The 16,189-nt window shown below is 43.5% G+C and overlaps 1 protein-coding gene across 1 annotated transcript in view; it reads right to left on the bottom strand.

The window, feature by feature from the left end:
* The window catches only part of ADCY8 (adenylate cyclase 8), a 224,148-nt gene that overhangs the window by 140,426 nt on the left and 67,533 nt on the right, over window positions 1-16,189 (bottom strand). Inside the window, exon 3 of the mRNA XM_049853746.1 lies at window positions 241-371. Coding sequence (XP_049709703.1) covers window positions 241-371 — 131 coding nt within the window. The remainder of the gene's footprint in view (window positions 1-240; window positions 372-16,189) is intronic.

The following is a 16,189-nucleotide window of genomic DNA, read 5'->3' as shown; positions in this document are numbered from 1 at the left end:
TTACTGCAGGGGAGCCAGCCGATAAGTCAACTGACAAATCTAATTGCATTCCTCTGACATTCTTCTTGAGCCTCAATTTGGAAATGTAGAACTCTCTGATGAATAATCACTAATTAATGAATTATTCAACCACGTAAAGGAAGGCACTGACATTCAGGCAGACAGAGTCATGACTGAGAGAGAAGAGCTGTCGGGCACACACAGATCCCATGGAGAACTGGGCGGGCGTTGCTCTCTCACCTGACATTCTCATAGCGGTGGATGTAGATCCGGTGGAACTGGTGCTGCAGGTGCTCGTCTTCCACATTAGTCATGTCATTGATCATTTCCAGGACAACAAACCTGGGGAGCACGGACAGCACAAGCCGCTCCTGGAATGAAGCAATAAAGAGGGGCATTCTGGTTAGGTGGACCAGTGACTCTCTGATTGGTGAAGGGTGTAGACATCATAGTCAACTTTGATGCATTTCTTGAGGAACTGGTTATTTTGTACCATTATAGGACCATGACAAATGTTTGTTGAGTCCTTACTATCTGCCAGGCACTGTGCTGGTTGCTGCGTAAACAGTGGTGAACACAGTGGATGGCCCCTACCGTTGCGCTTACTTTCTAATAAGGGAGACAGACATTAAGTATTATACACCCGAACACACCCACACACAAATGCCATGCAATAACAGGTCATGACGAGAAAGTATGATGGTTGATGACATGATTGAAATCAGAGATCAGGAATGACCTCTGTGCGGAACTGATATTTAAACCGAGACCTGAATGTTTGCCATGAGCAAGTCCTGGGTAGTGAAAGAGAACTCCAGGAAGAGGAAATCATAAGTGCAAATGTCCTGAGGCAAGAAACAGCAATGGTGTGGCTGGAGAGCAGTAATAGGGAATGGTGGTAGTAACACGAGATGAGGCTAGAGTTGTAGACAGACCTTACAGGCCAGTAGAAGATGCTTGCATTTAATTCCAACTGCAACTAGAAGCCACTATGTGGTGCTAAGCAGAGGGGTGACAGGAACTGATTTTCATTTTAAAAGATTTTCTGACTGTGGTTTGGAAAATGAATTGTAGGAAGAGAGTCAATGACAGACACAGGGACATCAGTTGGGAAACTCCTGCAGTGGTCTCGTAAGATAAAATGGTGGAGATAAGATCCACAGGATTGGCAATCTATTGGAGATGGCAAGAGAGAAAGAGGGTGTAACCACGGTAATGGTTGTCTGAATGAGTGTGCTACCATGGGACCACTGGAGAGAACCAAACTTAGGACGAATTAAGTCTGTGTCAAAGAGAGGAAGAAATGAAACAGGTACAGCAAGTAGAGACCTAACACTTGATAAAGTTCTTTCCATTCTGATCATCATGGTAGATACAAACACCAGAACTGTGAACTAGCAAGGTGAACTGAGTCCTAAAAAGGCCATGTGTGGTGGAAACTAGGTGAGAACCTGGTTTCTTCCAAATGGTTTGCCATGGTGTGGAACTGAGTTCTAGACAGGTGTGTTCTAGTTGTCACAGTTCCTCATATCTTCATAGATATTTAGGATTTTAAACATTCCCATTATCCATTCTTTCATTTGTTTCTTGCAAAACTTTGGAAGATAAGCAGGCAGAACTAATTATCTTCATTTAACGGACAGACTGAGTCTAAACCCATTGCTGTCGTGTCGATTCCAACTCATAACGACCCTATAGGACAGAGTAGAACTGGCCCATAGAGTTTCCAAGGACCAGCCGGTGGATTGGAATTGTTGACCTTTTGGTAAACAGCCGAGTAGTTAGCCACCAAGGCTCCAGGCTGAGTCTTGTTGTTGTTAGGTGCCGACTCATAGCAACGCTATGCACAACAGAAGGAAACACTGCCTGGTTCTGTGCCATCTTTACAATTGTTGTTATGCTTGAGCTCATTGTTGCAGCCACTGTGTCAGTCCACCTCTTTGAGGGTCTTCCTCTTTTCCCCTGACCCAGTACTTTGTCAAGCATGATGTCCTTCTCCAGGGACTGAGCCCTCCTGACAACATGTCTAAACTGTGTAAGACCCAGTCTTGCCATCCTTGCTTCTAAGAAGCATTCTGGTTGTACGTCTAAGATGGTTTGGTTTGTTTTTTGGCAGTCCATGGTATGTATATTCAGTATTCTTCGCCAACACCACTGCATCTAGGAAATATCAATTTACTCGCACAACCTGAACTGTTACCAAGTGGCAGAGTGAGGACGCATGTCCTTACTTTGTTATCCCCTGATGGGAATCTTGGTGAGATGGGAAAAGCCCTGGCTTTCTAGTCTAACACAAGTTTGGATCACACCTCCATCACTTAATGGTATAGTAACAGGAGGCAAGCCACTTCATCTCTCTGGGCGTTAATTCCTTAATTTGGCAAATGGAAATAAGATCATCTACTTTGCAGGGTCACTGCGAGAATTCAATAAAATAAACTATGCAAGGGGGTTGACATTAATTCCCTCCCCCCCACCCTTTCCTCTTCTTAAGCCTTAATGAAGTGCCCACTGCGTTTAGTATGCTGAGCTTTTCTCCTCTCAAAAGGAGTCCCACTGTTGGAACCTGAGGGCAGTGCTTCTCGCATGTGCCCCTGCATCACGTCCATCCCGCATCTATTAGTGCTATTTGTCAACCTCCCAGGTACTTGTGACTCTTTTCATGCAATGCCTGCTGGATTGGAGTAGGTGCTAATCACAGCTTGGAGGGGCATGAGTGCTCTGCTGGTGGCTAGAGAGGCTGAGTTAAGCTGTGGCACTCTGGACTGATGGAGCGAGGCAATGGCACTGTGGACACAGCGTAGAGTACAAGGTTCACCCACCCCCAGGACTCCAGGGTCAGCTCGTAAAAGCGTTTAATTGTGAATCATGCTCTCAATAGTGTTGGATTAGGGGTAATGTCTAAGACCTCGAGAGGCAGAAGGAGTGGAGGACTTAAGATAGGAAGAGAATGACACAGAAATTCAGATGATGGTGACACAAAAAAACCACAAACCAAACCAGTTGCCGTCGAGTTGACTCTGACTCATGGCGCCCCCATGCGTGTCAGAGTAGAACTGGGCTCCGTAGGGCTTTCAATGACTGATTTTTCAGCAGTAGATCGTCAGCCCTTCCTCCTGAGGTGCCTCTGGGTAGACTTGAAAACCACCAACATTTTGGTTAGCAGCCAAGTGTGTTAACCACTTGTGCCACCCAGGAACTCCTGGTAAGTAGTAGCTATAGATAAGTACTTCCTCAAGAAAGCAGCGAATGAATAGAAGTCTCCATCCCGTGATGGCATCTCTGACAGTGACTGGCACAGTCCCTCATATGAGATGTTTCAGAATTAGCCGGTAACTACAGCCTTTAGGTGGGAATGCACATTCAATTCTCAAGAGCCATGTCATCCAGGGTTCCATGGAAGATTAAAAAAAAATAATAATTAACAGCAAAATTCTCCAGCTCCCAGAATTTCCAGCCTTCAGCCACCTGTGCTAGGGCCGGCTGTCCCAATAACTCCATTTGTAAGCCATTTTCTGCAAGATGCTGGGAGTTTTCCTGGAATCTGCTTATAGAAGTCCGTTTTCAACACTCTTGTTTCACTCAGATTTGTTCGCTGCTTGAGAAACATCATTTAAATCCCCTGAGACACAATCTGAAAGAAAATGGGAAAGTTTGCCCCTTAATACAATTCCCCAACTCCTGCTGAGGCACACCACATGATTTCCCAGCTTTGGATCAGAAGTACAAGACTCTCTCCTGGAGCCAGATGGTGGCCCAGGGTGGCCTTTGAGCCTCCAGTCTGCATGTCTTCTCCCTGGGTTTTTCCTTTTTGCATGAAAAGAGACTCCGGATTTATTCAAAGTGCACCTGCGGCTCCTGTCTGGATTCTCCTCTCCTCTCACATAACAACCTCTATGGTATCCAAATGGTTTCACGGGCATCAGTTGCTATGGTACACCCTGACAGGACTTCAACGTGAAAATAGCGAGAGATTCAACATCTTTATTTTATGCTAATGCCTCTGGTGAGGAAAGAAAAGGGAGAAGGGCAGAACTGTGATGCAGGCAGCACTTGTGGGCTGACCCCCAGCAATAACTTCCGAGTGGCTTCAAGAAGAACTGGCCAGTCTTCAGCTTCTTCAACCCCACTCTGCCCCTTCTAACCTCTATGACTCAGGACTTAACCTCTTAACCTCTCTGTACCCAGTTTCCCCATCTATAAAGCAGAGGCGATAATGATAGCATCTACTTTTGGAGTTGCTCTGGGGTCAAATGAGTTTATATTTGCAAAAGACTTAGATGGTGCCTAGCACCTTGTAACCCCAGTGCAAGGGTTTGTCAAATTCCCTGGTGAGCATGCTCTGTTTTAGGCACTGTTAGAAGAGAGAGAACTGTAATTGTGTATTGGTGCTGAAGCTTGTTGAGCTTTTACAGTAGGGATATGACATCAGAAACATGTGGGAAAATAACAGATATAACATGTGAAAGGCAATTGTGCTACACAGGGAAAAATCTTGTTGTCACTTCTGGCCCATAGCAACCCTATGTACAACAGAATGAAACACTGCCCGGTCCTGCGCCATCCTCACAATCGTTGCTGTGTTTGAGCCCACCGTTGCAGCCATTGTGTCAATCCATCTTGTTGAGGGTCTTCCTCTTTTTGCTGACCCTCTGCTTTACCAAGCATTATGTCCTTTAGTCACGCTTTTAATTTAAGGCTTAAAAAAGAATTTTGTTGTCACACCTTGTCCCTGGCATTTGAGTTTCTATCTTAAATGGCTTTTATGGAATTCTCCCCCAGAACTGTTTCTGCAAGTGTGTGCACAGTGTGCTGAAGATGTTTCATTGGCTCCTACTAGCATATTCCGTTCCTGCCCTTTAGAATGCATCATTAAGGCGGCTAATGATTGGGATAATACCCACGGCTACTTCTTGCTCTCAGATCCCAGGAACTTTGATTCTGCTCAGATATGCAAAGACTAAAGTGTCCTGGAGCTGGGAAGGCTTGAGTTGAATCCTGGCTGAGCTGAGCAACTGACTCGCTCTATGACCCTGATAACTCTTTGAGCCTCAGTTTTTTCATCTATAAATGGGAATAATAACACTGCCCCCCAGGACTGTTGCGAAGACTAAATGACAAACCATCTATAAACTCCCTTATACAGATCCTGGTATACAGTGAGTGCTTATTAAATAGCAGAAATCAACAGATGTGTTGTAATTCATCCCAGCAGCCAACTCATTGGCCTTGACCTGCATTATTCCATAGTCTACATCCCATGGTTCCACATGCATCTGTCAGTTTGTCGTACTATGGGGGCTTGTATGTTGCTGTGAAGCTATGCCACCGGTATTCAAACCAGCAGGGTCACCCATGGTGGACAGGTTTTAGCTGAGCTTTCAGAGTAAGATGGGCTAGGGAGAATGACCTGACAGTCTACTTCTGAGAAGAATTAGCCAGCAAAAACCTTATGAATGACAGTGGAACACTGATATAGTGCCAGAAGATGAGCCCCTCAGTTGGAAGGCACTCAAAAGACAACTGGGGAAGAGCGGCCTCCTCAAAGTAGAGTTGACCTTAATGATGTGGATGGAGTCAAGCTTTCAGCACCTTCATTTGCTGATGTGGCATGAGTTAAAATGAGAAGAATCAGCTGCAATCATCTGTTAATATTCGGAATGTGGAATGTACAAACAATGAATTTAGGAAAATTGGAAATCATCAAAAATGAAATGGAATGAATAAACATTGACATCCTAGGCATTGGTGAGCTGAAATGGACTGGTATTAGGCATTTTGAATCTGACAATCATATGGTCTACTATGCTGGGAATGACAAATTGAGGAGGAATGGCATTGCATTCATTGTCAAAAAGAACATTTCAAGATCTATCCTGAAGTACAACAGTGTCAGTGATAGGATAATATCCATACGCTTACAAGAAAGGCCAGTTAATACGACTATTATTCAAATTTATGTGCCAACCATTAAGACCAAAGATGAAGAAATTGAAGATTTTTCCAGCTACTGGAGTCCGAAATTGATCAAACGTGTAATCAGAATGCATTGATAATTACTGGTAATTGGAATGTGAAAGTTGGAAACAAAGAAGAAGGATCGATAGTTGGAAAATATGACTAGGAGATAGAAACAATGCCGGGTATCAAAGGATAGAATTTTGCAAGACCAATGACTTCTTTGCTGCAAATATATTTTCTCATGAACATAAACAGCGACTATACACGTGGACCTGGCCAGATGGAATACATAGGAATCAAATTGACTACATCTGTGGAAAGAGATGATGGAAAAGCTCAATACCATCAGTCAGAACAAGGCCAGGGGCTGACTACGGAACAGACCATCAATTGCCTATATGCAAGTGTAAGTTAAAACTGCAGAAAATTAGGACAGATCCATGAGAGCCAAAGTACGACCTTGCGTATATTCCACTTGAATTTAGAGACCATCTCAAGAACAGATTTGATGCGTTGAATACTAATGACTAAAGACTAGATGACCTGTGGAATGACATCAGGAACATCATACATGAAGAAAGCAAGAGGTCATTAAAAAGACAGGAAAGAAAGAAAAGACCAAAACGGATGTCAGAAGAGACTCTGAAACTTGCTCTTGAACATAGTGTAGCTAAAGTGAAAGGAAGAAATGTTGAAGTAAAACAGTGGAACAGATTTCGAAGGGTGGCTAGAGAAGACAAAGTAAAGTGTTATAATGCAATGTGCAAAGATCTGGAGATAGAAAACCAAAAGGGAAGAACATCATTGTCATTTCTCAAGCTGAAAGAACCGAAGAAAAGATTTAAGCCTTGAGTTGTGATATTGAAGGTTTCTATGGGGAAAATATTAAACTACAAAGGAAGCATCAAAAGAAGATGGAAGGAATACACAGAGTCATTATACCAAAAAGAATTGGTTGACATTCAACCATTTCAGGAGGTAGTATATGCTCAGGAACCCATGGTACTGAAGGAAGTAGTTCAAGCTGCATCGAAGGCATTGGCAAAAAACAAGGCTCCGGGAATTGACAGAACTACAATTGAGATGTTTCAACAAACGGATACAGTGCTAGAAGTGCTCACTTGTCTACGCCAAGAAATGTGGAAGGCAGCTACCTAGCCAACTAACTGGAAGAGATCCATATTTATGCCCATTCCCCAAAAAGATGATCCAACCGAATGTGGAAATTATCGAACAATATCATTAATATCACACGCAAGTAAAATTTTGCTGAAGACAATTCAAAAGCAGTTGCAGCAGTACATTGACAGGGAAATGCCAGAAATTCAAGTTGGATTCAGAAGAGGATGTGGAACCAGGGATATCATTGCTAATGTCAGATGGATCTGGCTGAAAGCAGAGAATACCAGAGACATGTTTACCTGTGTTTTATTGACTATGCAAAGGCATTCAACTGTATTGATCATAACAAATTATGGATAACATTGCAAAGAATGGGGATTCTGGTACACTTCACTGTGCTTGTGAGGAGCCTGCACCCAGGTCAAGAGGCAGCTGTTCAAACAGAACAAGGGGCTACTGAATGGTTTAAAGTAAGGAAAGGTGTGAGTCAGGGTTATATCCCTTCACCATACCTACTCAATCCGTATGCTCAGCAAATAATCTGAGAAGCTGGACTTCATGAAGAAGAACAGGATATCAGGATTGGAGGAAGATTCATTAACAACCTGTATTATGCAGATGACACAACCTTGCTTGCTGAAAATGAAGAGTACTTGAAGCACTTACTCATGAAGATCAAAGACTACAGCCTCCAGTGGATAACACCTCAACATAAAGAAAACAAAAATGCTCACAATTGGACCAATAAGGAACATCATGATAAATGGAGAAAAGATCGAAACTGTCAAAGATTTCATTTTACTTGGATCTACCATCAACACCCATGGAAGCAGCAGTCAAGAAATCAAACAACACATTGCAATGGGCAAATCTTCTCTAAAAGACCTCTTAAAAGTGTTCTAAGGTGTGCCTGGCCCAAGCCATGGTGTTTTCAGTCACCTCATATGCATGGGAAAGCTGGGCAATGGAAAAGGAAGACCAATGAAAAATCGATGTCTTTGAGCTGTGGTGCTGGCAAAGAATACTGAATATACCATGGACTGCCAAAAGAGTAACAAATCTGTCTTGGAAGAAATACAGCCAGAATGCTCCTTAGATGCAAGGATGGTGAGACTATGTCTCACATGCACTGGACATATTATCAGGAGGAATCAGTCCCTGGAGAAGGGCATCATGCTTGGTAAAGTGGAGGGTCAGCAAAAAAGAGAAAGACCCTCAATGAGTTGGATTGACACAGTGGCTGTAACAATGGGCTCAAGCATAGCAAGGATTGTGAGGGTGGTGCAGGACTGGGCAGTGTTTCGTTCGGTTGTACAAAGGGTCGCTATGAGTCGGAACCGACTCGATGGCACTTAACAAGAACAAACATCCCATGATATGGAGTACAATCACAAAATTCAGGCTTCAGGGGGCATTTTTCCTTGCAGCTTTCCAAGGAGGTAAGATTTGCTCAGGTCCCCTCATTAGTCGTTCTCAGATATTTCAAATTGAAAACCTTGAGACAAAGCTTCTTTCTTCATTCATTTGTTCAGTCATTACTGAATTCCTACTGTGTGCCAGGAGACCCCAAAGCACAAAGCAGACCAGGGTCCTACCCTCACAGACCATGGCTTACTTCCTGTCACTAGCTGTGTGGCCTTGGGCAAGCTACTTAACTTCTCTAAGCCTCATTGTCCCTATCTGTAAAATGATAACAGTGCTCCCCTCACTGGATTATTGTTAGGACCTGGTGAGATTTGCTTGGGACACGCTCAGCACCAGTGGCTCAGTGTGTGCCAGAGGGAAGGCGGGTCTGGCTCCCACCGGTGCAGGTAATAACGACATCACCTGTCTATAGGAGTTCCTGGGTGGTACAAACGATTAAAGCGGTCAGCTGCTAACCCAAAGGTTAGCGGTTCAAGTCCACCCAGAGATACCTCAAAGAAAGGCCTGGCGATCTACTTCCAAAAAAAAAAAAAAAAAAAAATCAGCCATTGAAAACCCTATGGAGCATAATTCTGTTCTGACACACATGGGGTCGCCATGAGTCAGAGTCAACTCGACAGCAACTGGTTAGTTAGTTGTCTGTAGGACATTTAAAATAATAAAAAAAAAATAGGCTAAAAGTTGTTTTGCTTTTTATTATCACCATTCACTGGCGGTTTTCGACCATGTCAGTGATACGGCACTCACTCCCCCCACCCTGTCAACTCTCTAGGCTACTTTTTAGAAAAGAACCTGGCATATCATCTGCACCCCAATCTATTATTAGCTCTTCTCAGCTAGAATGACCCCTCATGGGCCAGTGGTGCCATCCGTCTACCATAACCAAGGCTTAGTGTGCCATGGCACACTGAAGGGCTGTTTGATATGCCAACAACTCTAACATTATGAAATAAAAGAGAAGGCACGTTTTTCTTCGATTAAAAAAAGATAAACCAAAGGCAATATGACACTGGGGTGAGATGCCAAGCTCTCCTGAAAGAAATTCAGTCAAATGTGAGGAATAAAGAAGACGTTAGGCTCTGAATCCGATGCTAAGCGGCACCTCTTGAAAAATCTTCCCTATAAGCACTTCTTACAGCTCAAGGATTTCAAAGCCTTTTTAGAGAGTGCCAAAAGGTTTTTTTACACAAGTTTTGCTACTGTTTGCGGACACAGAAAACACCATGAAGTATTGTACCGTTTGCAATAAAAAGATGATGATGTACAAGTACCGTGGTATAATCAGTGGCGGGGGGGGCGGAGGGGGAACAACCTGCTGAAAACATAATCAGAACTGAATTTGAGTCCTTTTTTGGAATGCACTCACTGTCTGATCTTGGGACAGTTACTTAACACCTCTGAGCTTCCTTAGCCCTAAAAGGCAACTTGTACTTCACCAGACCTGCCTACTTCACTGAGGAGCTCCACTGGTAATGTGACATCACAGCTGGGTAATACGCTGTCAAAGCGCATTAGGAGTTTGCTCGATGAAGTCAGGAAAGAGCATTCAGGCTCTGAGCCTGTGAAAAGACAGAGACACTGATGGCATGTGGCTGGTTTGTAGACGAGTTCACCACGGCTGAAGGCTGTCCTGTGAAGGGGGATTGGTGAGAACTGACACTTGAGAATACCACGGGAACAGTTTGGAATGGCCTTCGTATGCTATGGCAAGGAGTTTGGCCTTTCCTTCACTGGGGAATAGGTGGCCAGCATGTGTTTTTTAAGGTGGGGGAGGGAGGTCAGAGAAGGTGACACGATCATTTGTGTGACTGTGGAGAAGGGATTGCAAGGCTGGGGGACAGGCAGAAAATACAAGACCAGCTGGAAGTCGTTGCTTTGTTTCCAGCAAGATAAACAGTTCTAAAAATGAGGAGATGCAATGGACAGAGAGAAGAGTCAGACTGGGCAGACCAAGAGACGTTACAGTATATGGGGTGGAAATCGTGTTTCCAAAATACAGATAAGGGATGAAGCAGTATAAAAAAGAGGGAAAATGGCATACATACATATGTAAATTTCCCTAATAAATGTAATATATAATTCAATAAAACCCATTGCCGTTGAGTTGATTCTGACTCATAGCAACCCTCATAAGGTTTCCAGGGCTGTAATCTTTACGGAAACAGACTGCCACATCCTTCTCCCACAGCATGGCTGGTGGGTTCGTTCTGCTGACCTTTTGGTTAGCAGCCTAGCACTTAACCACTGTGGCACCAGGGCTCATATAATATATAATAAAAAATATTTCATAACAAATTATAAATATCTATATCTATCATCCATCCATCCATCCATCCATCCATCCATCCATCCATCCATCCATCCATCCATCCATCCATCCATCCATCCATCATCTATCTATCTATCTATCTATCTATCTATCTATCTATCTATCTATCTATCTATCTATCTATCTATCTATCTATCTATCTATCATCTATCTATCTATCTATCTATCTATCTATCTATCTATCTATCTATCTATCTATCTATCTATCTATCTATCTATCTATCTATCTATCTATCTATCTATCTATTTACCTATCTATCTATATTTTGCTTATTCCGTGGTCTAGGAACCTGAAAGTGTTCCTGCCTCCTTTATTTTTTGGTGGCCATCAGTGATGCCTAGAAGTGCTGATGGATGTACTGAACAACACAAAGAACTCTGAGTTATGAAATGCCTGGATGTGCAGTGGAAACCATATGCACTGTTAGAAATGACTGCTTACCTGATGTCAGACCCCCAAGGAGAATGCAGATAAGTTCTGCAGAGTCGGATCAGTAAAAACCCAACCTCCCCAAAGCATCCATAGAACCAGGCTGTCTTAAATAGCTTGGACCCAAGGGAAACTGATGAGCAGCTGCTTCTGGTCTTCAAAACATCTCACACTCAGGGGGCTGGCGAGGGCGAGGATGGTAAGGAAGCAATTGTGAACAGATGATCTTTTTCTGACCTGAGAAAGTCCAGGCTCCAAGTTCTTTGCCTCTTTCTTCAGTACCTGCTCATTCTTCCCAACCACAAATAGTAAAACATAATTAGCTCCCAGTTCTCCTGGTTAAGTGCTTGGCTGCTAACTGAAAGGTTGGTGGTTCAAACCCGCCAGCAACTCCGTAGGAGGAAGATGTGTCAGTCTGCTTCCATAAAGATTACAGCCTTAGAAACTCTACGAGGCAGTTGTGCTCTGTCCTATAGCGTCTCTATGAGTCGTCATCAACTCCAATGACAGTAGGTTTGGTTCGGTTGGTTTTCTCCTATTTGGGGTGTGTGAGAACACGGGTTTAGAGGTTTATATTGTTTGTCCCTCTTGTACTAGTTGTGTATCTGTACATGTCACTACTCTCAATTCCCTCATAGGTAATGTTGGGAAGACAACATCTGCTTGGGGGGTGTCACATGAGCTGTGATGATCTGTGTAACACCTAGTCCATCCAGAGCTAAAAACCAAGCCTGTCGCCATCAGTTGATCCCAACTCATGGCAACCCCACGGATTAAAGAGTAGAACGGCTCCACTGGGTTTTCTGGGCTGTGATCTGCATGGAAGTACATCACCAGGACTTCTGTGGCATTGCTGGGTGGGTCTGAACCACCAACCTTTAGGTAAGTAGTTGAGGGCAAACCATTTGCACCATCCAGGGACCTAAAGGAGCTCAATGAACATCACCTCCGTTACCTCAGTTTTTCTCCCAGATTTGCTGAACAACAAATTTGAATTCCACTTGTATTTTGAGTTTCCATCCTTCCTTTTCAGCCACAAGTCTCCTGCAACCCACAAACACTCCTTCTCTAGAAAACCTCGATTATCACTGGACAAGTGGATTTGGCTTGTTCCTTATTTATCCAGCCTCTCTGAGGGTCTGTTTCTCTGCAGAGGAGTTGACAGTAGTATCTTAAATCCATAAGTCCATGAAAACAAGGACCTCATTTTTCACACCAAAGGTATCCTCAGTACTTTAAACAGTGTCTCACACATCATAGATGCTCAATAATCAGCAGTTAGATTACTGTGTGAATGATTCACACTGCGTCCTTAAGAGATACTCAGGCTGAAGAAGAGTGGATGGACTGCAGGAAGGGCAAGAAAGAAGCAGAAAGACTGAGAAAAAACCCAGTCCATTGTTGATGTTAGCTGCTGTTGAGTTGGTCCCTGACTCAGGGCATCCCCATGCACAATGGAACAAAATACTGCCTGGTCCTGTGCCATCCCTATGACTGGTTGCTAATCAGACCATTATGATCCATAGGGTTTTCACTGGATGATTTTTTGGAAGTAGGTTGCCAGGCCTTACTTCCCAGTACATCTTGTCCTGGAAGCCACACTGGAGGCTGTTTAGCATCATAGCAACACAAAAGCTACCAGTGACAGACAGGTGGTGGCTGTGCATGTGGTGTATCAGTTGGGAATCAAACTTGGGTCTCCTGTATGGAAGGTGAGAACTCTACCACTGGACCATGACTGCCCTGTAGTTTATAGTTACTCAGTTCACTCATGGCAGTGCTCTATATAGTGTCTGGAGTTCCTGGGGATAAACATTTGAGAATAGCTGACCTATATGGTAACTGTCGATTAACCGCCACATTTGATTGCTCAGGATATCCTTTTTTCAAATATTGTAGGATAACCAGGATTCCAATATGTGATGCCTTTGAATTGTAGTGTTGGCAAAGAATATTGAATATACCATGGACTGTCAGAAGAACAAAGACATCTGTCTTGGAAGAAGTACAGGCAGAATACTCCTTAGAAGTGAGGATGGCGAGACTTAGTCTCACATAATTTGGACATGTTGTCAGGAGGGACCAGTCCCTGGAGAAGAACATCATGCTTGATAAAGTAGAGGGTTGGCGAAAGAGAGGAAGACCGTCAATGAGATGGATTGACACAGTGGCTGCTATAATGGGCTCAAGCATAGAAAGGATTGCGAGGATGGTGGGGGACCAGGCAGTGTTTCATTCTGTTGTACGTAGGGTTGCTATGAGATGGAACTGACTCAATGGAACCTAACAACAACAATGTGTATAGGTCCATACAGATAAATATATGTCCATAGTCTCTCATCATGTGTTTTGCTAAACTTTTGCGTTCTAGTTGTCAACAGGGTTGGGAATCAATTTGCAACTCAGGCAATGAAAGAGCTCAAAAGTTAGACTTTGAGCCAATTGCCTTTTCAGGACAGAACACATCACAAGGTAATAATAACAAACCTGAAATAAGGCAACATTCTTCAAAAAATAAATAAATAAAAGGCCTAAAACTCCTATTTTAGAATGGCTTTTTGAGCCTAGGAAATGACATTTCTTAAATTATTGAAGAACCAAAGTACTGTGATATTCTTTGGGGGGCCAGTTCATATTTATCAGTCTTTTTCTGTAGGCGCATGATGAAAATGCTATGTTCATTTAAAGTGAAAAATAATTTCTCTGGTGGGCATTTAGGCAACCAGAAGAATGAGGCTGAAACCAGTTATTACCCTGGTCTTCATGCTGCCTGTGAGGAGGAAGTGATTTTGCTCTGAGACACAGACTGGGTTTGAATCCATTTTCTTACTCAGTGATCTCACTTGAGAGAATCGATAAGCTCTGAGAGCATCACTTTTTGTGGCTTGCATGTTGCCATGATGCTGGAAGCTATGCCACCAGTATTTCAAATACCAGCAGTGTCACCCATGGTGGAGCCTCCAGACTAAGATAGATTAGGAAGAAAGACCTGGTGATTTACTTCCAAAAATTAGCCAATGAAAACCCTATGAATCACAAAATAATACTATGGAATATCATGTTGACCACAACAATGAACTCACACATATCAGCAATTATAAAGATGGCACAGGACAGGGCAACGTTTTGCTCTGTTGTGCTTGGGGTTGCCATGAATCAGAGCCGACTTGATGGCAACTAACAACAACATATTTTAGCGGCTTCTGCTTTACCCCCTAGCATTCACACCTGTGGAGACATTGAGTTTTTAAACAGCAGCACTCCAGTGTCCGGTAACGAGTTCTGTGGTTGTTAAGAAGGCCACCGTTTTCCATGTTCACTGGCGTGAATCTAGGAGGTGAGCCTGGCTCTGGAGATAACAGCTGTGGCGTGGGGCTTCCTGATCTCAGCCTTTCACAATGAATGGGAAGTTGGGCCACACAATCTAGAAGAGGAGCACCAATCTCCCAAGAAAGAATTTAACCCCCTTCGAAGGCCAATGGACAAGAACCCTGTGGTCCTCTTATTTAATGGTACCAGGGATGGAGTGAGCAGGAAGGTATTTTATAGTCTCATGAACACTCTAAAAAAATTCTTTCTAAAATTCATTACACCTTCAGATATTATGTATGCCCTGAAAGTCCTTCTGACTACATATTTGCAAATGTCACACCACACATCAATTGCCTATTCCACTACATACTTAAAGAGAGTGCATATTTGGCTTTCTCCGACTATTCAATTTCCTTCAATAAACAGTAATTACGACTGAGATGTGACAGGCTCTGAGCGTCTTGCTGGATGCTGAATAAGACTCTGCATGAACCCCCTCCCCAGGACCACAAAGACTGGAGGGAAATGGAGATGAAGGAACATTCCAACCAGAGAATTAGATAAGCTCCATCATCAAAGCAAGCACCTCATCCTCTGGAAACACTAGGGGTGCCTGCTTTATGCCGTCCCTGTGTTTGTCATCCTGTTGTTAGCTGCCTCTGAGGTGGGGCTGGGGCAGCCCCATCCACAATGGAATGAAGTGCTTCCAAGTCCTGCACCATTCCCCTGACTGGTTTTAGATGGAGCCTTTGTGATCCTTAGGGTTTTCATTGGCTGATTTTCCAAAGTAGATCACTAGGCCTTTCTTCCTAGTCTGTCTTAGTCTGGAAGCTCAGCTGAGATCTGTTCAGCATCACAGCAACATGCAAGGCCCCAGTGACAGACAGGCAGTGGCTGTGTATGCAGTGCATGGGCCAGAAATCAAACCCAGGTCTTCCATACGGAAGGTGACAGATCTACCACTGAACAGTGACTGCCTCATGTTCTTCACCCAGAAGCACTTATATAAAATACACTTTCACAACGATCCAACAAGTTAGGCCTGATTATTCCAATTTAACAGATATGAAAACTTAGGTGCAGAACGTTAAATTCTTTGCTCAAGTTTATGCAGCTAATAAGGTGCACATCTCCATTCAAAACCGGTATGTCTGGTTCTACTAAGTTGCCTATAAATATAGTTGGAATTCTCTCAGAAAGGAATTTTTCAGTAAAATTCGAACACTGAAAGATCAGAAATCACAGATGGAATTTGCCAGACTTGTCTTCAGCTATTGGACAATTCCCACCTACATTCCTCTCAGTTCTGAAAGAATCCTTTTGTACTATAACCAAAAACCCAGATGTTGCTGAGTCCATTCCAAGTCATGGCGACCCCGTGTGTGTCAGAGGAGAACCACAGGATTTTCAATGGCTGATTTTTCAGAAGTAGGTCACCAGGCCTTTCTTCCAAGGCCCTTCTGGGTGGACTCAAAGCTCCAATCTTTTGGTTAGTAGCTAAGCGCCTGAACTGTTGGCACCTCCCACCGACTCCTTTCACACTACCCAAACCAAATCAAAACCATTGCTGTCGAATCAATTCCGACTCATAGCGACCCTATAGGACAGAG

This window comes from Elephas maximus, chromosome 15 (genome assembly GCF_024166365.1).
Source record: "Elephas maximus indicus isolate mEleMax1 chromosome 15, mEleMax1 primary haplotype, whole genome shotgun sequence".
NCBI classification, from domain to species: Eukaryota; Metazoa; Chordata; class Mammalia; order Proboscidea; family Elephantidae; genus Elephas; species Elephas maximus.
The sequence above is the reverse complement of the archived record's forward strand: the minus strand, read 5'-3'. Positions and strand labels throughout refer to the sequence as shown.